The sequence below is a fragment of the Diuraphis noxia genome, unplaced genomic scaffold, assembly GCF_037042655.1.
Source record: "Diuraphis noxia isolate RWA-SAM2 unplaced genomic scaffold, SU_Dnox_SAM2 contig0002, whole genome shotgun sequence".
Taxonomy (NCBI): Eukaryota; Metazoa; Arthropoda; class Insecta; order Hemiptera; family Aphididae; genus Diuraphis; species Diuraphis noxia.
Genome location: NW_028301712.1, coordinates 64568596 through 64591572, shown reverse-complemented (window position 1 = coordinate 64591572; position 22977 = coordinate 64568596). Strand labels below are relative to the sequence as shown.

Below are 22977 nucleotides of genomic sequence, written 5' to 3'. Positions count from 1 at the left end.
TGTAAAAAATAAAACTAGGGTGCATTGTTGTTTGAAATTATTATGAAATAAAATACATAATATAATGTATACAAGTTTATTTTTAAAAATCCATCAACCACTGTTGTAGGTCTAACCTAACCTTCCACCTACAATATTGTTCTAGAGATTATAAAAGCAAATTTAATGATTTTGACTGTAGAAAATCGGACATTTACTAGAGATGACAATTCATTAGTCATAAACTCATAAATAACAATAAGAAGTCCTGTACGTTTTTCAAAAAATAATTTTTATTTAAAAAAAAATTAAGTAAATCAATATTCTCTTTCTTAAAGTAATTCAAGTTAACAAACCAACGACTAATTATCAAGTTTCATGCAGTTATACATTTATAAATTATTAATTATGTATGGTATAAAAACTATTAAATAAAGATAAAAAATATAAAAAATTAAAGAATTTATGATAAAAACAATTTGTATTTTTAATTATAGAAAAAGAAACACTAATAATATTAATACATGTAGTGTTTACAAAAAATAATATGAAGTATGCAATATAATAAAATAAGATTAAAGTTATCAGCTCTATTTAATTTTTGGCTTAGTAAAAAAAAAATCACATTTCTAATTTAAACAAATATCTCATTAAATAAGAAGTCAAATATATTATAAAAAATTAAATAAATATTATCATATATAATTCATAACAATAGTTTAAATTTTTGTGAATGATCGTTATGAAAAAATAATTAAAATACAATGCTGACAACCAATATTGCTTAAAAAATTTGTTGTTCACAATATTAATAAGCTAACATTGTGTAATGTCATTTTCACTATCATCGTGCAAATTTTGATTTAACATAAAAATTAACATATGTAAATTTGGAGCTTCTGTCCGAAGTAAATCTTCCAATGGATCCTAAAATTTAAAAAAATTGTATTCATTAAATGATGATAAAAAAACAATCATACTAAATACTACTATAAAATCAAATAAGGGATAATAACATATTGGTATAATTAATGACAAAATTACCTCCACTGTATGTTCAGCATTCATATAATATGGAGCTAGAGCAATATGTTTTTCCATTTGAAAGCATACATTTAAATTCACTATTTTAAAATCTTTTTCAACTTCTTCTTCATTTAAATGTTTAAAAATAAATCCTTCTTCACGTTTATCAAACAACTAGGAAAAATAAATTTAGTAAAATATTATCAACTTGCTTTAATAATATTTATATATTATGCTTACCACTCCTGTGTGGAGTGCATTATAAAAATCTGCCATGTACATATCAAACAATTGTAACGTTCTAAAAATTGATGGAGACTCAGCTATATCCTCAATTCTGCTAGTGTCAACCTTTATGTGCCTAAATTGTTTTAAATTTATTTTTATAAAATAATATTATATTAATTTTTCAATTTAATAACAATTATCAACTTTATGGTATCATAATTTATACAATATCATAGTAAGATGAGAATTAATTTTTAATTAATATGTTTGTCAATATCGCATATAATCAGGGCTGGTGCTAGGTTTTGTAAGGCCCAAGGCAAAATATTCCTGAGGGGCCTGAAAAAAGATTTTACACATTATATGATCTTTGTTGTTGATGTTACCAATTTTTTATTTTTTTGCTTATCAGTATACCTATCCGCTCACAATATAAAAATTAAAAATGGAAGGCCCCATAAAGCACGAGGCTCTAGGTGGGTGTCCAGTTTGCCTCCCCCCCTTCCACCGGCCTGCATATAATGATACACAATATTAAGTATAGAATTGTTTAAATAAATTATTTCTCATTGGCATCTTGAAATATTGTAATATACTTAATAACTAAGCCATTAAACAAGTTGTACTTTGCATACCTCAGCATTAGTTTGGACAATCTATCTAACCAGTATATATTTACTGACATTAAACCATTATAGAAAACACTTGGAGGCATAATTGTCCAAATAGGCCATATGGTTGGTTCCAAATTTTCTAAAACAGATACCTAAAAATATTCTAGTTAGCAATTTAATTCAACCACATAAAATACACTATATTTTTTGTTTACAAAAAGCTTACTTTTTCAAAAAATGTATAAACTGTATTTTTTAACTGTTCTTCTTGAGGATAATGATAAATACATATTGAACACCAATGTGATATATATTTAGTCAAACATTTAACTACTTCAAATTCTGTTTCTTCTCTTAATTCTTCACCAAATAATGTACAGTTTTTATTTGTTCTGGTTTGTTTTGAATTAAAATACTATATAAACATAAATAAATTCAATTATTCAATATGCAAAAACAAATAATATTATTAATTTGAGAAGAAAATAAACAACAGACGATCTTCAATCCCTCAAGTTGCTGAAAGTATGATATGAATGTTTTTGAGTATAAAATTATGCAAATAAACTTAATAAATAAGTTTTAATATATAAGACCATATAACTTTTGAAAAAACAAAATTTGATATAACACAAAATATTATATGTATAGGGTAAAATATAGGCAATTTATAAAAATTATGTATTGATAATTATATCATTTACTTTCTAATTAAAAATATATGATCAAATTAATTCATTCAAAACCTAATAAAACAACGCTAAATGTTGTGAAAGGGCTAGTCCCCTTGAAAACTAAACAAATAAATAACTATTAATAGTATTAATTATGATCATAAAAATAAATAACTAAATTTTAACAAATAAAATTACTATTCAACTTACCAAATTACAAAGAAGATTAGTCAAGGAATTAATTACCATTCTATAAATTAATTCATCTCCAGTAATAAATATTGCATACAATTTTTCTAAAAACCTATTTTTTAATTCTAAACATAAAAACAAAACCAATAAGTATAAAATTTAAAATTATATTTTAGCAATACAACCTTCTTCTGAAGTGAATGTTAAGAATTCGAAAAGTTCATACATTACACGACTATTTTCTATTCCATCCCAAGAGATTATGTATTGGAATATAAAAATATTTACTGCTGCTAAACCTCTGTGTGCAAATTTTTGAAATTCCAAAATTTCATGTAAGAATTTTGATTTTTGTGAAGATTTTACAATAACTTCATTAGTTAAAAAAACTATAAAATGTTTGAAAATTAATATTTATTAAGTTAAATAAATAAATATTGTAATTACTTTGATCTAGACTATGGTATAAATTATTTGAAAATCTGTGTTGTAAATTCAATTCTTTGTCATTGTTCATAAGTAATTTACACCAACCACTCACGCTACCCAAAAGTGTCAAGCTGTTATTAGAAGAACATTCTTTTATGAATGATTTTGCTAATTCTTCCGTACTGTAAATATACAAGTTATTTTAATTTAAATTTAAAGTTAATAAAATACATAAAAAAAATATAAGTTAACTAATTCTACACACAATTCAATAAAAGTATAATATTTTAATAAATAAAGTATAAATTATTAGGGCTTTTTACCTTGGAAATTCAAATTTGTTATTTATGTCCACAAACTGAATTTTACTATATAATTTACCAGAAGACTTTCTTTCCTAAAATAAAATAAATAATACAAATAGTTTAAATTTGTATTCAAATTAAAATATGTTTTAGAAATATACATATTCTATGAGTTGCTGAGAGTGTGTAGACTGAGGATGAATATTCATTAATTCTTTTCGTACACTACGTAAACCACAAGCCAGTTCTTTACAAAATGTATTGTTACAATCAAAAAGTCCTTTTTGCCGTGTATTGTTCATTAAATTAGGACTTTCAAAGAAACTAAAAATGAAAAAAAAAGATTTACTGAATAGGTTAAATACCATTGATTTTTAACTATTTATTATTACGTTAGTAATTTGTTCAGATAAGGTTCAGATTTAAAACCTTCTATAATATTCTTACAGCATGTAATCATCCACTTTTGAACATCATCAGATTTTGTCAACCAATAAATAATACCAGCTACAGGTTGATTCTAGTACAATAAAATTATAATCAAATAAACCTCATTACATGTTTTAACAGTAATAATATCGTATATATGTACTTACTAAATTTTGATAGTTACAAAGATGAAATAAGACTTTATAATAACTATCAATTATATCCATATTAGTTAATTTTTCTTCAACCACGTCTATAAAATTGTGTAATGAAATAACAATTATTTTAGTACAGAAAAATTTAAAAATATCAAATATCAATAATTTATGGCACAAAATCAATATATTATGTTCAGAATTAGGGTAAATCAAAAACACTTAATGATCTATAATTAAAATGCATATAATGTAAACCTAAAGTATAGTTTATTACTTACAAAGTAACCAGTATAATACGCATTGAGCTTTTATTGCATCGTTAGCATTTTGACGATAAACTGATAAAGCCCAAACTATAAGTTCTTCACAAATGTCATGGGAAATTGATGGTTCTTCTGGTACTAATGTTAAAAGTATTCGTTTGAAATTTTGTACACCTAAAATAATATAATAAACTATAAAAGTATCTATTTGTTAAAATTCATACACATAATTTAACTAAATTTTAAATTATTACTAAACAAAAACAATTTATTAATATTTTAATTAAGTACAAACATTAACATATATTACATGATTAATTTATTCAGTTCGACCTTAATGTTCAACATGAACACACATTGTTACTTATTATTATTTATGTATAAATCTGTTCTAATTAATAACATAATTATGAATAACAATGTCCAGAAAAATTGGTCTTGTTCACTATGAAGTATGTACTACACATAATGCCACAAAAAACAAAAATCGGTTAACATCATAAACTTTGCCCAGTAAAAATGACAAAAACTAATTTTTATCTCTGACAACCATTAAATTACAGAATAAATGCAGTGATTTTGCCTCCAATAATATTAGAGACAGAGTAACTTTCTTAACCACTTCCAAGGGAATCTCAATGACCTATTTAACACTGATTATAACATAGAGCTTCTCGCCCCATCTATATATTGTATAAAATATAACAAACTTCTACGCATTCAACATTATCTTATCACATCTCAACGGACTAAATAATAAATCTTTCTCATAATACCTTTGAACAACCTTAAATCTTAATTACAAGAAAATTATGGATCACTTATATAAAATAAAGTTAATTTCCATTCATAATATACCCCTTGTCATCTTTACACATAAAGGATCATCATAAGAAACCTTCATCATCAGTATAGTTCTGGCATTTATAAGTATACATCGCTAATAGCAAAAATAAATGTACCCTCCACTATTCTTTGTAAGGGTTACACCAAAGCCCAAAACAGTCTCTCGTAAAATGTGATCTATGCACCAAGGATTACACTGCAAACTTTAAAAAACACCCAACACTCAAGTCAGTTATCAAGAAGACCAGTTCAAATATCACAGAAGCTCGTACTCAACACATATCCAAAACATATACAGAAGCTACCAACAACCAAAATTATCTCACAAAACATACTTTCCCTTTTTTCTTTACTTCTAAAAACACTTATCGTCATAATCTTTATCTTTCCAGATTCTGTTTTTGACTAATACTCCATCATTTAATCATTAAAATCTTATTAATTACTACTAACTAAACTATTTGTTTCTCATAAATATCATTTAAATATTAAAAAATTAATCTCTAATTAGTTTACTGTGAATCAATTTCCATTATTATTATTATTTTTTTTTTTATTTATTTTTTTTTTTTTATTAACATAAAGGCTTCAATTACTAGGATTATTAGCCTATAATTACAAAATGATAGTTATACAATATAAAAGTTGACATTGTCTTTATAGATTATCTTATTATTATTATTATACAATGTAAAATATTCTAATATTTACAGTTTTTTGTCTATATCTATTTGTTTGAAAAATTTAAGAATGTTGTCGGAGTTATGTTGATTGAGAGCTTCTTTGATTGACCTTGGATTGTTGAGAATAAAACGTGCGGTTGAAAATGTGGGGCAATCCATAACGAACTCGGCTTATATCAACAGATCTTTTGTAGAATCCGTTTACATTCCATTGTATAATACAGGTCATGGTTGATAGTTTTTTTTTTTTTTTTTATGGTTTTAGGGATCCTTACTGGTGTCTGGAATAGGAGGTTTGTCATAGCTAATGTATTGGGAGAGATTGGAATAGAAGGTTTTGTAGCCTGGTGAGCTTTGCTTTTGTAACTCTATCATTTATCATTGTTCTAACTTGTTCCGTAATTTTTTGAAGTGTGAGGATGTCGACATTGACTTCCTCGCACAGGGAATTGATATTGATGGATTTGTTACTGAAGTTCTCCATTATGTAAGTGAATTGAGCAAGAGATATAGGTATTTCAATATTATTAGAAAAGAAGGATTCGGCGGGTTTGAGTCCTTCGCTGAGTTTTGAGAGAATATTTTCGAGCGAGTTGCTTTTTTTGAGTTTTTTGGATGAATCGAGTGTTTTACTTTTAGTTTTTTTTGAATCTAATAGTTTTTCTCTTATGTTTTTAAGTTGTTTCGGGTTTTCATTATTCTGTTGATCGATCTGGTGTGGTGTGACTGATGGTGATGAAGAGCTAGTTGGCGATGGAGGAGGTCTTTTGATTGGTTCATTAGGGATACAAGTTGCACTAGTAGGCTCGAGTGGTTCTGTTGAGTAAGTACTGGAGGTCTGGATAACATTTGTTTTTTCATCGATAAGGGTTAACTTTTGAGAGATGTTGGGTATGAGGTTTTTGTCCTGGGTGACGTTTTCATTCTCGTTTGATGTAGATATCGTTTGAGTACAACTTAAGGAATTAGGTAATACACTGTCCTCATCCCTAGAGGGGATTTGGATACTACTAGTGTTGTCGTGATTATTGATTTTATTTTTTTTGCAGAAAGAAGATGTATGTCCAGATTGGTGACATACGTAGCATGTCAATGTATCGTCTGTTAAAAAAATTCTAAAGTCTGTGTTGTCAAAATTAATGACGATTGAACCGGGTACATTAGCAATGTCATCGGGGTGTATATATACCTGGCGACGAAAGCTACTAATGTGTGCCAGGTCGTCATGAAAACCGGCTTTAAGGAAAGTTATTTGAGATATAGTCTTGATGCCTTCTAATAATAGATGTTCGGTGATTATTTCATGTGGGATTATCGGGTGAGCATTCGAGATAATGAATCTTTTTGCCGGATTGACCAGCCGACGAAATGGTATCTGATGTTCATTTATTGATATATATGAATGATTTTTCATTAATTCATCGACGATATGCTTGTCCGTAAAATAAACGCAAAAACGGTTGTTGGAAATACGGGATGCAAATGTAATATTTTTGGTTGGAGTGATTTTTCCTAGAGCTTTTATGTATTCAATTTGGGCTATGTCGTTAATGGTGTTTAGAACAATAGCTTGTTCTTTTTTTGGAAAGGTGGTGTTTGCAGTGGTTTCTGCGAATGATTTAGGAGTGTTAGTTTTTAATTGAGATGTAGATTGTATTTGTTTGTGGGTATCCGTGACTGATAAAGAAGCCGAAGCCATATTATCGGTGTGCTGTGTAGAGCGACAGCGGCTTAATTGGCTAGCTAGTGAGGGTCAATACAGATACAGATAAGATGTTACATACCTGCCCGGAGAGTGTTCATGTAATAATAAATACTGCTATCGCAAGCTAATAAATGTGTAACACACGTGTGCTCTGGACGGAGGTCGAACTCGTACTGTATTATTATTTATTTTTTGTAAATAGATAATATGTATATGTTGTTTTTATAACTATTTCTTTTCTTAAATCCCGCTAATAATGTCATAAGTAATATTTTAATTTTCTAGCTGTTATAATTTATAATCTGTTGTTAAATTAATGTAATTGATAATTGTTTAGCTATAAACACTTATGCTAAAATCTATAATAAACTTAAAAATAAATAACAGTTATAATAGGATGTGCTTACTTAAATCAACAGTACATAATAATTGACAAATAATATTCATCTCTTCATTAACTAATCCATTATGTTGGACAATATCTTTAAAATCATTTAGATAGTTACTAAATAATATGTTAGTTGACAGCTTGTTTCTTTCTATAACAAATACAAAATAGTTGCAGTTTATGTTTTAGATTAATAATGTATGAGTACCTAATTACTAATCATATAATATAAAAGTACACAAATGTTTTATTAGTATATTAGTATTTATTGTGTATAGTTACAACTACCTAAAAGAAATCAAAAAGTTATGATACATTATTTAGTGCAAATTGAAATTTTTTTATAAGAAGAAGTCACTTACATCTTTAACAAAAAATTATATAAATGTACTCAATTTAAGATAAACTTGTATACCTTGTATCTATTTAATTTAATTAATAACATTTATAACACATTCAATTTATGTAAAAAGAAAATGAATAGTAGCAAAAAAGTTAAATAGGACTTAGATTTAGGAAAACTTACCAATGCTTTGTGACAATTCTTTGAAAAACATACTACGGTCATAGTAATATTCTTCTTCTTGACCACTCATTATAGCGTGTTTTATTACAACTTGTAATAGGTACAGATACGAAATAAAGCAATATTTAAATATTAAATAATAAAGTAGTATTAATCACTGTCATAATAGTAATGTGGTATATCCAGTATTAAAAAGATTGTTTTCCCCTGGTAAATTCAACAGTTGAAGTTGTTAAAAGTTAAAAGTTTAAAATCGCGAATCGAGTACCGAGTACTGAATAGTGAATAGAGATCATAGAGACTGTATAGACGTATACTGTATAATGACAAACTGACAACACACTCAACACAGGCACAGGCGATCAACAATAGTCAAGACTCAAGAATCCTGCGCAGTATTAAGTTTGATACCTAGTTGCTGCAAAGTGCAAATTGACGACTACAACTTACGGTTCTGTGCTACAAACAATAAGCCAATGATACAGAATGCCAGGAATAAATAATAATTAATAATGAAAAATAACACAGATTAATATTTTATAACTGTGAAAAATAACGAATTTTCCTTATCAAATTTGTCAATTATCTCTGTGCCCAAATACCGTGTTAGCGGTAAACTGGTAACATAATCGTTTGTTTTTCGTTCTCGAAATTCTCCCACTTTTTACTAGTTATCGTTCGGTTTGTTCGGTGCCAAGTGCTTACTGCTTATAAATGCTTATTATATTATGTTAATATGTTATACTTGTTATAGACACTACGATTCTGGTTCTTTAACAGTTTAACGTTCTCGCGGCTTTCTAGTCATCCGATTTTATTATTTTTGACTTGTTTTTATTGAATATATTATTATTTTTGAAGTTTCCTAAGATATTACTTTGCATAATAACGTTCAAATTTCTACATTTGAAACAAGTTGTGACGAAAAAAACTGGACCAGTGAATGTTATCATCGTAAAAATATCATTGAAATGATATAAAAAGAAAAACATTGAATAAATTCAGACTTAGTATTTGAAGAACTAGTGCACGGGTATAATTGTTATAATATAAACTAATATTACTATCTCATATGTTTTACTGATCTCTATATATTTTAGTGTTACTGTTCTATAGTCAAACATAAACAATGAGTTACGGCGATTCTGAAGCTAAAATGAATCTCTCTGCTTTGCAAAGAGTAGATCCATATGTTGATAGTATTGTACAAACAGCGGGACACGTTGCTCTGTATTCATTTAATGCAGAAGCAAATGCATGGCAAAAAACTAATGTAGAAGGCACTTTACATGTGTATACACGATCTGCTGAACCTTTGCACAGTATTATGATAATGAATAGATTAAATACGAACAATTTGATGGAACCAATTGAAAACGGCCTAGATCTTCAACTTCAAGAGCCATTTTTACTATACAGAAACTGTGGAGGCTCGATTTATGGTATTTGGTTTTATGACAAAGAAGAATGTGCAAAAATTTCTAATATATTGAAATCATTGATCAAAAATTTGATAGTAAAACAAAATGATAAGATTAACAAACATGAAACTAGTTCCACCAAAAGTATTGATCTTGTTTCAATGCTTAGTCGGGCACAAGAGGATTATAGGTAATTATTTAATTTAGATTTAACACATGGGTATAAAACAAAATATATCAGTTTTTTTTTTAAATAAAACATTTTAAAATCTTAATACATATTATTGAAATGAATCATTCTAACAATCATTCATTTTCAATTTGAAATACTCAAAATTCAATGACTTAAGTAAAATCTTAACTTTGATAATACAATGTTTAAAAATTATAGAAAAAAATCAAGAAAAAATCAATATTTTTGTGATTATCCTAACTAAATAAAAATTATGTACCTGGTGGCTGGTGATGCTTTTATTATTTGAAACTCATTATATCAAAAAGTATACAAAAAATAAATGTATAGTCTATTTTTTAAAAACAACATTTAAAATGTATATATATGTATTTTTAATCCTCAAATTTTTTTAAGGAAAATATACTGTTTTAATTTTCTAATGAAAAAGCAGAACATTTGTCAAAGTATTTCAATATTTAAAAATTGAATTTAGGATGAGTAATTTATGAGTTATAAATATTTTAAGTTTAGATAAGCTGAGTAGCTAACCAACATTTTGTGAGGTAACCTGTGGTTGCTGTTAAAAAACTTATTTTTATCAACTAGGCACCATATACAATATTTTTTCAAAAACATATATACCTATTTGAAATAATGAATGTTCTATGGTATTAGAACCACCCAGTTATTCCGTGTATGATATAGGTCAAATATTTCATGAAGGTATTTTTCCATTTGGGATGGCGTGTCAATGATATTTATACCTGAAAATTTTATATGCAGCCTATTTTTACAATATTTAATATAACTATTAGGTTAACAAATTATAATATATTGTGTATATTTAATAGAGCCAATAAGACCAGCTCAAAAGGATCTGAAACTCCATCCAAAAAAATAGAAGAAAATGCCCCACCTCAATGTGTTATGGATTTTTTTGCAAAAGCAGGAAGTGGAAAAAACTTCTCTGAAGGATTACCATCATTATCTAGTTATGCAAATACACAAAGTACGCAAACTCCAGCTTTAAAAACAGTTTCTAATGAATCTATGTTGCACAAGTTGATAGCTAGTCCAATTCATACAGTAGAACAAATTGAAATGCAACAAAGGTCAGCAACACCTAGGACAGATACCTTGGTTCCAACTCATATTGAACAAGCTAAGACATGTTCATTTAATAACATAAAGCCCAGAAGTTTAATAAATCAATTAAATCAACAAGATGAAGATGATACTTCCCATGCTAATCGCAATGGATATCATCGACCGCAAGATATTAAAGATAATTCATTTAGTACATCATTGATTGAACATTTTCTTAATCAAAGCGATCTATCAGAAAAATCAAATATAACTATGGGTAAATACTAAATATATATTTGTATTATAATTACAATTCGTTAAAAATAAACATTACATTTATTTAACACCTATAGGTACTTATTTAATTGTATTTTAACAATTGTAGTTTACCATAAATACCTTATTTAGATAACCTGTCATTTGGTCCACTAAATTTTATCCGGTTATAAAAGAACCTATACAATTAATATCCAGCTAAAAAACATCCAGTAAAAAAAAATATAAAATATAAAATGCAAATAGATAGAAATTATAATTATAATTTAAAAAAAATAATCTATAATTCTATAGAATATTATAGTTTATAACTACGTTACTTTTATAATTCCAGTATATTATTATGTCTTAATAAATAATTTATAATTTATACAGTAATTTGACATTATTTTTTTGGCTGTCTTCCAATATGTGTTCTACCACAATTTGAGGTTTATATCGTTCATTTAGACTCACAATATTACGGATATCTACCTCACTTAGCTAATAATGCTCTTACAAAACAGGATCAAGAGTTTATACTTTGTACTTTGCCTTTGAAAGATAGCCATTTTTTTAACCAACGTCTTTAAAAATTATGAAAATAAAAATATAATATTAATTTCTATATATTTTTATTTTATTTTTTACTGACTTTTAGCTAGTGGTTGTTAATTTTTTTTACCGGATATTATTTATTATATTGGTATTTTTGTACAGATTTTTTTTAAACTGGATTAATGGTCACCGTTTATAATTTACTGGACCAATTGACGTGTAACTCCTTTTTTAAATGTTTAATTTTTGTTATAATTATTTATTGATTATACTTTTATGTTTTAGGTGCATGTATGCCATTAGAATCACAAATTGATTCAGATGAGCTTATGCCACCAACTAGGTTTATATTGGATGAAATTGAAGATGAACTAGTTACCTCTTCAGTAAATGCAATGTCAATAACAGAACCTAAACATCGGGAACCAGCATCTAATAAATCTAATAATAAACTGGAACCATTAACAAAGAATCAGTTATTACAAGCTTTTGAATACTTATTAAAAAATGATCCAGATTTTATGGTAAAAATACATGAAGGTTATGTAAAGTCGTTATTACGGAATTAAGATTATCTATTTGGATTCCATTACTTTAGTACAAGTATGACTATTTCTTTTTGACAAAAATTGCATTATTTTTTAGCAACATATATATTTTTTTCCAAACAATAATAGTTTTTAATTGCTACATAGATAATAAAATAATACAAAAACAACTATTCCCTATTTTATTTTGTGAATTGAAACTATTTTATTTCATACAATGTGCATTCTGGTAGTATCTGAGAAATTCAAAACAAATGCATGTATAGAATGAACATTTTGATTTATATTTTGAACGTTGTAGGTACTTCAAAGTATTATTTTCACTATGAATAATTATTTAAAAATAGTATTTCAATTTTTTTGACCGAAATAACCATACAATTATTACAAACTGTCATATATTTATGCTGTTCATTAATATGGCTGTTTGATATGTTAATTGATAAATAATCTTCTGGTTTATTTACCTTCCAATTTATTATTTGTTTTATTTAAAAAAGAAGACAGGTAACTTCAATGTTACCTATTTAAATTATAAATTTTCTTCAAAATTAGATGTCTGTATTTTTAATTATGTATAATATTAGATTATAATAATTATGTAATATAAAGAACCTGTTAAAATTAAGCTTTAAATTTATCAATTTCAAATTAAACACAGCTGTGTATTAAGTTTTAATGTTGATACTGTTAATAATTTATGAAAATGTATTGATGCATTTTCGCCATTTTAAATATATAAAAAAATAAAGTAATGGAATTTTAGTTTTGCTCCAAATAATAATATACGAATACATTACAAACAAATTATATATTATAATTTCTTTTAGAAACCTAAATTATTTGAAAACTGCTTCGAATTCATTGTCCTCTAAATCTAAAATATTTTACAAATTTCTTATAAATAGCTTAGCCATCTACCTTTTTTAATTGAATACTTTTATAGTTATGCTCTACGCTGAGATACTATTTTGGAAGATCTGTTGTATAAAATCGTATATATTGACAATTAGATAATCAATTAATTATATATAATTCATTCCTTAATAGGTACACTCCACGTACAGTTAGGGATTGTTTATCACTGTTGGTGGTAATTTGAATAAAGCTACACTAGGTATCAGTATTAAGGGTAATATTAGTGACAATAAATTATCTATTTATTCTATGGTCAAACTGAAATATAAGATTTTAATTGATTTATAGTAGTTCTACATTTGTTTTGGAAATCATAAAATTTCTTTTATATCCTTAAATATAATTTTTAAACAGCAGATATGATTTACATTTTACATAGATAAATAGGAATAAAACTTTAATGTATTCTTTTTTATTCCCAAATAAACTATTAGTATCCGTGCAAGGATTTTTATTGATAATATCCATTAGTTCAAATAATTAAATAATATTTAGAGCAGTGGCAAGACCTGCATTCTACTTTTTATCGGATGTACTCCGCAAAAATTAATGATTTTTTCATTCAACATAATATTTTATATTAATTTAATCATTACACCAGAACCACCACTCATTTTTTTTTAAATTTTAGAAATTTACGTAAATTCATCTCCATAAATCATAAGTTAATAAATTATAGTCTTAACTATAGGGTAGGTTAAGTCAGCAGTTCTTAAAGTTTGAGTTAAGTGGCCTTGATACAAAATTTTTAGAAATCATGGAATCCAACCAATTTTCTTTCGAATACTCTTTTTTTTTTTACTTGGTATAATTATATCTTATGCTATAATAATCAATATTTTAATAGGTACTTATTTCATATTACAAATCACATAAGCAGGTACATTAAAGCATACACATTAAAAATTATTTTTAACACCTATCGTGATTCAAAAAATTTTAATATTTTATTTTTAGACAAAACGCTGGTGCGAACTTATGACTTTAATGTTGCAAACCACCATACGTTACTTGGCAGTAGAGAGCATACCTAATAATCAATAAAAAAGTAACTTCAGTCATTTTTTTGTTGGTAAAATTAATGGTTGGTCTGTAATTTTCATAAGCGTCAGGGCAAAACAAAAAATTTTAAATTATTACAATATTTATTATAGTATACTTTAGTATACTATACTGTAACATTAAAAAAAACATACAAAGTATAATAATATACAATATTATACATATACCTAGCCACCTAGGTGTAAGTCATTAATCAATTGATTTTTAAAATAATCTAATAATATTTAATTTATCCGCAAAATACCATGTTTTTTTTGTTACCTATATTTATAACTTTTGCCGAAATTATCTGAGAGAAATTCCTTAAGAGGACGCTACACCCGCATCTGTTGTCTCCGTCTTACAAGTGCGTAACATGGCAAATTTTATGCTCAGCAGAACAAGTTCCGTTAGTTCAAAATGTAGAGTAAATTGACCTCTTACAAAAATGAAAGGTAACATTATTATCGAGGACATCTCGTAGGCTTTTTATTATAGTTTAATTTAAAAGTGAGTTAAGTGTATTTTAAAATTGTAAATTGTTTGTATATCTTAAAATACACATAACTCATTTTAAAATTAAAATATAATAAAAAGCCTACGAGATGCCCTCGATAATAATGTTATCTTTAATTTTTGTAAGAGGTCAATTTACTCTAAATTTTGAACTAACGGAGCTAAACGTGATCTCTGCTAAGCATAAAATTTGCTATGTTACGCGTTTGTAAAACGAAGACAACATAATATGCGGGTGTAGCGTCCTCTTAAGAAGAAATGGCACCTACAAGTTTTAAGATTTTTAAACAATTTACAATTTTAAATACTTATAACTCGCCTTAAAATTAAAATGCCTTTGAAATTTTATTTAATTTTACCGTTAAATTATTTAAGAGGTTAATTCACTCTAATTTTTAAGGCAGAGGAGTAAAACAAGAACTTCTGAACATAAATTTGCTTTGTTACACGTTTATAAGACTTGAGATATACGAGTGTTGCGCCCTCTTAAAATATAACTGATATTTAATTACCTCCGTTCACTTTCCCACGTTTACTTCCAGTGTTAAAATTTGTATTATTTTTCAATGTCTTTACTAATATTGTACTTTTTTTTTGTTCTTTATTTGAGATAACAATCTATAGGTACCTTAAGCCTTAGGGCCACAATCACAATTAGTTTATGAGGTAAGTGTAGAATACATACAAATTAATTTTATTAATCACGTTCGAAATTAATAATTTGTCCTGTGTAAATAAGTTTACCTATTTTGGGGCACAACTTAGGCTTAACTATCGTACTTACTGAATTTATTTGAAAAGTGTATTATGTTTTACGCTAGAGTACAAAAATCTAAATTGCTGCGGCCGCGGTACGACATAGTATAACACATTTATACACAAACACCACCCCAAAACCATCCAACTTTGGGAGACTATATCTCTTCAACTGATTAACGAAAAATGAAAATTTAGTTAAAGTGAAAATTCATTAAAAAATAGCCTTATTAATTTATGATATTGTTAATATAGGTTGCCATTTAAAAATCAACAGTTGATAGTGGTTTACCTAATAAATATAAGGGTGAAAAATATTAAAAATTTATAGTCTTAGAACAGCAAAGATCTAAAATAAAAAATAAAAAAAATTTGAAAAAAGTAAATAATTTTTATAAATAATGAGTGTTTTACGCCTCACGAATCACCCTGTATATTAAAAAAATCAAATTTTGTAAACCTTCTTTTTTAATTTACTTATAAAAAGCGATTGGATAAAGCTATTAAAAAAATAGTACGATTTTACACAGATAAAGTTCTCCTTTACGGGTTGTGAAAATTTAATAGTTCTACAGCAAATATGGTGCAAGAAAAGTTGTCTCACGCAAAATAATTATTCTAATCAAATTACGGGTGGTGTGACTCCTCTTTAGTAAATTGGTATTAATTCATGTGTGAATGTTGATTTCGTAAAAAAATGTTAATTAACTTACAGTTTACACTCCTATTCTTTTATAATTATAGTATGAAAAACATATCGACAATCTTGTGTTAAATCTTCAATTCTTAGTTTTTTATACAAAATTGTCTATACATTTTTAACTACAAAAAAGTTAGTAAATATTTGTGATGTTGACAATTTATTATTAAAAAAAAAATTCAAATAATTTAAATGATTATCTGCACCACACATATTTTTCTGAACGTTACGGAGTTGAATTATTCATGTTCATTTCTTCTTGATTTAGAGAATTACTTTCAACAAACGTAGTATCAATCCAATTTTTTAGTTTTTTTTTTTACAAATGTCAATTCAATTAATTGTTGGGTAAAAAATGTGATAATTTAATATAATACTCCTGATTTATTGTTACAATACCAGTTGAAAAGTATTAAGAATATAATATAGGCAAATTTTTTAGTTATATTTTAGTTACATGACGTATGAAATGTTCAATTTTTATAGTTATGGAATAAAACTTAAAACATGGTTCCACATAATTATGTGGAAAAAGTTATCCTGCAACCAAAAAAATGAAATAAATAAATTTGTATAATTATTTTATGGTCAAATTTGGATGAAATGTATTTATAAATGACCAAGAATAACAATTTCATTTATTTTGCTGTAGTTTACAAATCTTATTCGTGGGTAAGTACTTGAAACTTCTCGTGTATATTATTATCAGTGGCGCCGAGCGCTAAAAAAAGAAGGTCCTACTATTGTCAAATTTATTTTCAGAAGGTACCTACCATATTCACCAAAAATATTCAACCAAGGTTATTATTATAATACTTTATATTACCATCTACGTTATACAAAAACTTATACTTTCTTAGTTATAAAATGATTAAATTACAAAACATAAAAAACCAACATCTGACAAAACACAAATTTCATTTTGCTTAATGTTTTTTATAGTATGTCGAAGTTATAAGAGGACGTCTCATCCGCAAGTGTTGTCTTCGTCTTACACATCTACTAGATATCAAAATTTCGTTAACTAGTTTCAATAGTGCGCTGCAATTTTGATATTATAGAGCGAATTGACTTATTGTTGAAGTTTTAGGTAAGAACATTATCTGTGTTTTCTCGTTGGTTTTTTTATAATATTTTTAATTTTTAAATGATTTATGAATACCTATGTAAAGTAAAAATATTTAAAATGTGCACATTAGTTCCGTAACTCGTTTAAAAATTTAAATATCGTAAAAAATCAACGAGAGAAACTAGACAATTTTCTTACCTAAGAGTTCAATAATGGGTCAATTCGTTCTAATATCAAAATTAACAGCACACTATTTAAACTAGTGAATGAAAAATTGATATTTAGTACGTGTACAAATAAACGGTGACTACACATGCCATTGAGACATTTCCTTGATGAGATAAAGCTAAGATTTTAAGTATAATTGCATGTGATAATTGATTGCACATCTTCTGAAGTGGGAATTTTTGATTTATACGAGCATCATAATAAATGTAGGTATTCATTATATTTAATTTTTATTAATTTTAATTTTAAAAATAATGAAATACCTATGCACTGTAAAATGCCCTCAAAACATGAAAACAATTGAAAATAAGTCAATTAAAAAAAAAAATATATATGCAAAAAGTACGCAGAATATTTTAGAAAAAATACGAATACAAGCCTTACAAGTTACAACTGATAACTGATAAGGAGTCATTTAAATTGTTTCATGTTCGATAGGCCAATTCGCCGAACTGGAATAGATTTTAATATGAACAAAAATGTGGTATCTATTATTTTTCATACCACAAAAAATGAACAAGATTCATGAAAATAAATAATAAAAATTGTATTATGCAACATAGCTACATAGCAAAAAAATAGCACAACTTGATTAATAGCACTAAAAAGTAAAAATCTAAAATACTTTAAATACGCAAAAAATAGCGTTATGAAATTTAACGATTCGAGTCCCTGATGCACACAACAAATGTATAGATCACACTAATATTTTATCTGTATCCTATAACAATTAACAAATGCTAAAAAAGCTTTGATTATTAGTAATTAAATATTTTACAATATTTATTATAATCATAAAAATACATAAATAACTTGGTTAATTTACACTAGATATAATAATATCTTAAATTGCGCGGGAAAAATATAAAAATAATAATAATCTCTTTACTATAGGCAAGGCTCGATCTGTCATCCAAATCAATATTCACAACTAAATCATCATTATCTTTTTTTCTTTGTAACAATACTTGTATACGACACTTGTTATGAAAAAAGTTTAAAAAATATTTAAAAGCTTAAGAAAATTAGATACAAAAATGTAAAACTTGTTAAAATTTATAAGAGTTTTATTTTATTGCGTTGTATAATATTAAAATATAGGAACATCTGGGGATTTGGGACGCTTGCATAGTGTGCTTTTTCCTAACTTATTTAATTCCTCGGTACAAAATTTTAAAATTAACGTGATATTAAATAATAATTTTACAAGGGTATATAGACACTTATTGGCGAAATCGGGTGACTTTGGCCTAGAGCACGGTCTCTAGGTGGGCGTTCCATACCTTACAACTTAAATAAATCATTTCATCATTATCACAGAACAATATATTATTATAAAATTTCCACTGGCCACGTTGATAACATTCTATCAGATTACGGATACGGTAAAACTAGGTATTATACGCATACTTTTACTGCAACTAGAATAGGATACAGAAACACGAGTGTCTATTTTATATTATTCTGTGATATAATAATAAGATAGTATTTAAAGCTAATAAATAAATAACAAACTCGTTGCCATAACAAAAATAAGTGTTAAAATATATATTATCATAATATACTGTTTCATTCTTAATTTACTATTCGAAACGGTCACATATTATATTTCGTTCATTTGTTATTAAAAGTTTTTAAGTATATTTGTATTCTTGTACCTATATAATTATTGAGATATATTAAGTGTTAATTAATTTTATTAATCAAAACAACCGTAATATTTAACGATCATGTCAGTTATTAGCGAATTGAAGATGTCAAAAGGTGATAATACGCAGAATGCATCGTCCAAAAATGATCTGAGCGTTTTCAACGATATTCAGGGAAATAAACGGAACATTTTGGAAAGTCAGGGTCTAGCTAGTTTGCAGCCGGATGAAAGACTTAGCTCTGTGCCAGAGATGGAGAGATCTTCTGCCGGCGATCCACTCGTGCCATCCACGACCGTTTGTACGTTGCAGGTTTTATCTGATCTCCGTACTAATCAGACAAACGATCAGGAAAGTCATGGGCCCGTGGATTTATCGCTGAGCAGAAGATATCATTCAATGCCCAATATGGCAGTGCTTCAGACATCTTCTGTCGCCGAGAACTGCCCCGAAGAGTCGAATGTCACGATGGATAATACACTGCAGTCCAGTGATGAGTCAAAGCTAGAGGATTCAGTGATGATGGTGACTCCAGACGAACATAGTGCAGGACCGATCCCTACAATTATAGCGGCTTATGAGAGTCCGACATTTTGTTATCATATTGGATTCATGAGTGCGGCGGCACCAGTGATGCCTGCCATCACAGCATCTGAAATTCATGATCTCGAGAATTCGCTACCACACAGACGAGCAGCATCGATGCCCAACATTTCAATACAGTTTGGTGAGGTCGAATCTGAAGGCGGCTTGACGAAATGTCCAGAATCAGTTAATTTCCTGGAACCGACAATCGACGTCGGCTGTAGTGACGATGCAGAGCCGACGATAACCCCGGTTATTGCAAAGCGACGTAAATCATTGTGGAGTAGGACAAAGAAATTCTTCCTGCTAGTGATTTGTTGCGGCTCTAGTAATATGCCAATCGATTAAATGTTAATTATTTTACAATATATAATATATGATGCAATGCGTATAATTTAATAATATTTCTATTTAATCGTGTTGTATATCAACGAAACTTTTCAAATTAATTTAAGTTGAAAATAAAATATTTATTTTTGCATCTAAAATTTTAATATTGAATATCAGATACCTTAAAAGCTTATATAAATATATATCTATTGTCTACTTTAAACAATTTGAATGTTTTGACAGTCGATACGAACAATATGTATTTTCGAAATTTCTATTTGATTTTTAAATCATTACATTTAGTTTACATTATCTATACATACGACTACTATCAAAGTTTTAATGTTATGGTAGGTAATTAAAAATGAAATTTGTTTTTATATGAACACTTCACTTGAAAAAGATTTGTATCAATGATGTATACTTGTCTAGGATATCGGTGGCATATTCTTCATTAATTTATTTTTAATGCTAATTTAGTGGCCAAATTCTAAATATATCAAAATCATCAATTTCTAAATGTACGCAAGGACAAAGTTTTTAAAAACTATTTGTCATACAAATGATTTTAATCATTATACTCAGTTATGCATAGATTTTAAATAATATTTCTTTTGTTGTAGTTTATACGAATACCGTGACTTTCACAAACCCTGTACTATCCATACTTTGCAATTATCACCATCATATCTCATATGTACGTTTGGGTGGTTATAACTGCAACGTATGGATAGTACAGGGTTTGTGAAAGTCGCGGTTTTCGTATAACTACAACAAAAGAAATATTACCTAAAATCTATGCATAACTGAGTTTAATGAGAATAATTTGTATGACAATTAGTTTTAAAAAATCTTGCATACATTTAGAAATTGATGATTTTGATATGTTTAAAATTTGACCACTAAGTTAGCATTAAAAATAAATTAATGAAAAATATGTCACCGAAATCCTAGACATTAGACAAGTATACATTGATACAAATCCTTTTCAAGTGAAGTGTTCTTTTGAAAACAAATTTTATTTTTAAGCACCTACCATAATAAAAAAAAACTGATTAATACCCGTATGTATAGATAATGTAAACTAAATGTAATGATTTAAAAATCCTATAGAATTTTCGAAAATACATATTGTACGATGTACGCGTCGAATGTCAAAACATTCAAATATTGTTTGGTTTAAAGTAGACAATAGATATATATTTATATGAGCTTTTAAAGTATCTAATATTAAAAATTAAAATTTTAGATATAAAGAGAAATATTTTATTTCCAACTCAAATTAATTTGAAAATTTTCGTGATTATGTCGATTTTTTTCAAAATCCTAACTTACTCATAAAAATATATTCTGAATTTACGCTATTATATATTTTTTTTTAAATAAATTACATTAAGAACAGCCGCCTTATGAGCCTTTGTTTTACATTTTCAAGTTTATTCAAATATTGAAAGATTATTTATTGATGAAAAAAAATATTATTCAAAGTTCCTAATTTAATAAAAAAAATAAGCTAGCTATAAATTATGGCGCCGAAGTCCTATAAATTTATAGTAGGGCGAAAAACATTTCACGATGCCTAATATCTTAATATCGGTAAAAATGGAATACCGTGGAGAGGAAAGTGGTCAATATGAAGCGGCCCTATCCTAAATTTTCAAAATGTAACCTAAACATAAGGTTCGTTTATACTGGACATAACCGTGTTATTTCCCCCTGTCATAACCATGTTACTTTCCCTTATCTCCTTTACAGCTCATTCCGCCCATTAATATTTTTTCTCTTTGTTTTAATTTGTTAATTTAAAACTTTTAAATAACACCTCCATACAACGTAGTCTCCTTACCAGCTACAACACCTGCGTCGTAGAACTCCATAGAAACTTCGGTCACCCCGTGGTTCGTGTCGCGAGCTAAACGCCGCATCTACACACGAGACCCAGTGGAGCCGGAGGAATCCGATGCATTGTTTATGGCGTGGACTGGTCATTTTTAAATGAGTTATGAGTGTGTAAATTAAAAATATTATTGAAAATTATACGTGAGTTCTGTAATTCATTTAAAAATTGCACATCTTCTTAAATGGGAATTTTTAATTTATACGAGCATCATATAATAATTATAATATATGTACTATGTAGGTATTCATTATATTAAATTTGTATCATTCTTATTTCCTAAGTATTTAAGACTTTATGAAGAATATAACATTGGGTGTATGTAATAAAAAATTAGAAATATTATTTACTAAATATATAGGTGCCTCTGAATAATATTATATGTTCAACAAAAAAATGTTCAGAATTTTTTTTTATTACTAAAAGTAAGTGGTAGTAAAGCTATTTATAAAATAAGATGTAAATAATTGTTGTTTAAAATATTTCATGTAATTTTGTTTAGCAACAATTTCATAAAAATTTTCTTTTCAAATTCATTTATATACAAGATTTCTTACAAGTTTGTCAACGATTTATTTTTATAAGCATTTAAAGTTCAAATTTTGACTAAATATGTAAAAATTACGGCAATGTTCAAATTATCTTAGATAGAAATTCATAGAAAATTTTATTTTTGAATCTAAGATTTGGAAATTCAATTCAAGATTCCTTATACATTTTTCTACCTTTAACAAAAAAAAAAAAAAAAATGTCCACCGGAAAGTCAAATATGTTTATAAGTATTAATAATAAGTAATAAT

At 26.9% G+C, this 22977-nt stretch overlaps 3 protein-coding genes and 1 long non-coding RNA gene across 5 annotated transcripts; 3 read left to right on the top strand and 1 right to left on the bottom strand.

Moving 5' to 3' along the window:
• Nucleotides 1–396: 396 nt before the first annotated feature.
• Nucleotides 397–9001, bottom strand: LOC107170938 (centromere protein I-like). Its single transcript, XM_015521162.2, has 15 exons — nucleotides 8446–9001; nucleotides 7939–8070; nucleotides 4313–4471; nucleotides 4044–4129; nucleotides 3840–3967; nucleotides 3609–3771; nucleotides 3466–3539; nucleotides 3161–3324; nucleotides 2899–3102; nucleotides 2732–2838; nucleotides 2074–2262; nucleotides 1869–1999; nucleotides 1246–1366; nucleotides 1024–1179; nucleotides 397–906 (listed from the first exon to the last, which is right to left on the bottom strand). The coding sequence occupies exons 1-15, from the start codon at nucleotides 8513–8515 to the stop codon at nucleotides 796–798; spliced, it is 1995 nt and encodes a 664-aa protein (XP_015376648.1). The 5' UTR covers nucleotides 8516–9001; the 3' UTR covers nucleotides 397–795.
• Nucleotides 9002–9149: 148 nt separating this feature from the next.
• On the top strand, nucleotides 9150–13687 carry DCP1 (decapping mRNA 1). Of its 2 annotated transcripts, none has more exons than XM_089219547.1 (4): nucleotides 9150–9478; nucleotides 9562–10056; nucleotides 10893–11404; nucleotides 12226–13687. In XM_089219547.1, the coding sequence occupies exons 2-4, from the start codon at nucleotides 9575–9577 to the stop codon at nucleotides 12507–12509; spliced, it is 1278 nt and encodes a 425-aa protein (XP_089075673.1). In that variant the 5' UTR covers nucleotides 9150–9478; nucleotides 9562–9574; the 3' UTR covers nucleotides 12510–13687. The 2 variants fall into 2 exon arrangements, with proteins under 2 accessions (XP_089075673.1, XP_015376742.1); XM_015521256.2 differs by having other exon boundaries at nucleotides 9152–9478; nucleotides 9546–10056.
• A 1376-nt stretch (nucleotides 13688–15063) lies between these two features.
• LOC149058785 (uncharacterized) lies at nucleotides 15064–17510 on the top strand. The gene is made up of 4 exons (XR_016190527.1): nucleotides 15064–15629; nucleotides 17072–17091; nucleotides 17182–17219; nucleotides 17362–17510. It is a non-coding gene; the product is annotated as an uncharacterized LOC149058785 (long non-coding RNA).
• A 1339-nt stretch (nucleotides 17511–18849) lies between these two features.
• Nucleotides 18850–20381, top strand: LOC149058784 (uncharacterized). Its single transcript, XM_089219769.1, has one exon. It carries the CDS (start codon nucleotides 19447–19449, stop codon nucleotides 20296–20298), a length of 852 nt encoding a protein of 283 aa, XP_089075895.1. The 5' UTR covers nucleotides 18850–19446; the 3' UTR covers nucleotides 20299–20381.
• The last annotated feature ends 2596 nt before the right edge of the window (nucleotides 20382–22977 follow it).

What these genes read in the sequence shown, in the direction of transcription:
- DCP1 (XM_089219547.1), top strand. Translation starts at nt 9,575, where the DNA reads ATGAGTTACGGCGATTCTGAAGCTAAAATGAATCTCTCTGCTTTGCAA. An exon ending in CGGGCACAAGAGGATTATAG is followed by an intron (nt 10,057 to 10,892) that starts GTAATTATTTAA and finishes TATATTTAATAG; the next exon opens with AGCCAATAAGACCAGCTCAA. An exon ending in AAAATCAAATATAACTATGG is followed by an intron (nt 11,405 to 12,225) that starts GTAAATACTAAA and finishes TTTATGTTTTAG; the next exon opens with GTGCATGTATGCCATTAGAA.
- LOC149058784 (XM_089219769.1), top strand. Translation starts at nt 19,447, where the DNA reads ATGTCAGTTATTAGCGAATTGAAGATGTCAAAAGGTGATAATACGCAG.
- LOC107170938 (XM_015521162.2), bottom strand. Translation starts at nt 8,515, where the DNA reads ATGAGTGGTCAAGAAGAAGAATATTACTATGACCGTAGTATGTTTTTC. An exon ending in ATTATGTACTGTTGATTTAA is followed by an intron (nt 4,472 to 7,938) that starts GTAAGCACATCC and finishes ATATTATTTTAG; the next exon opens with GTGTACAAAATTTCAAACGA. An exon ending in TTTATACATTTTTTGAAAAA is followed by an intron (nt 2,000 to 2,073) that starts GTAAGCTTTTTG and finishes GAATATTTTTAG; the next exon opens with GTATCTGTTTTAGAAAATTT.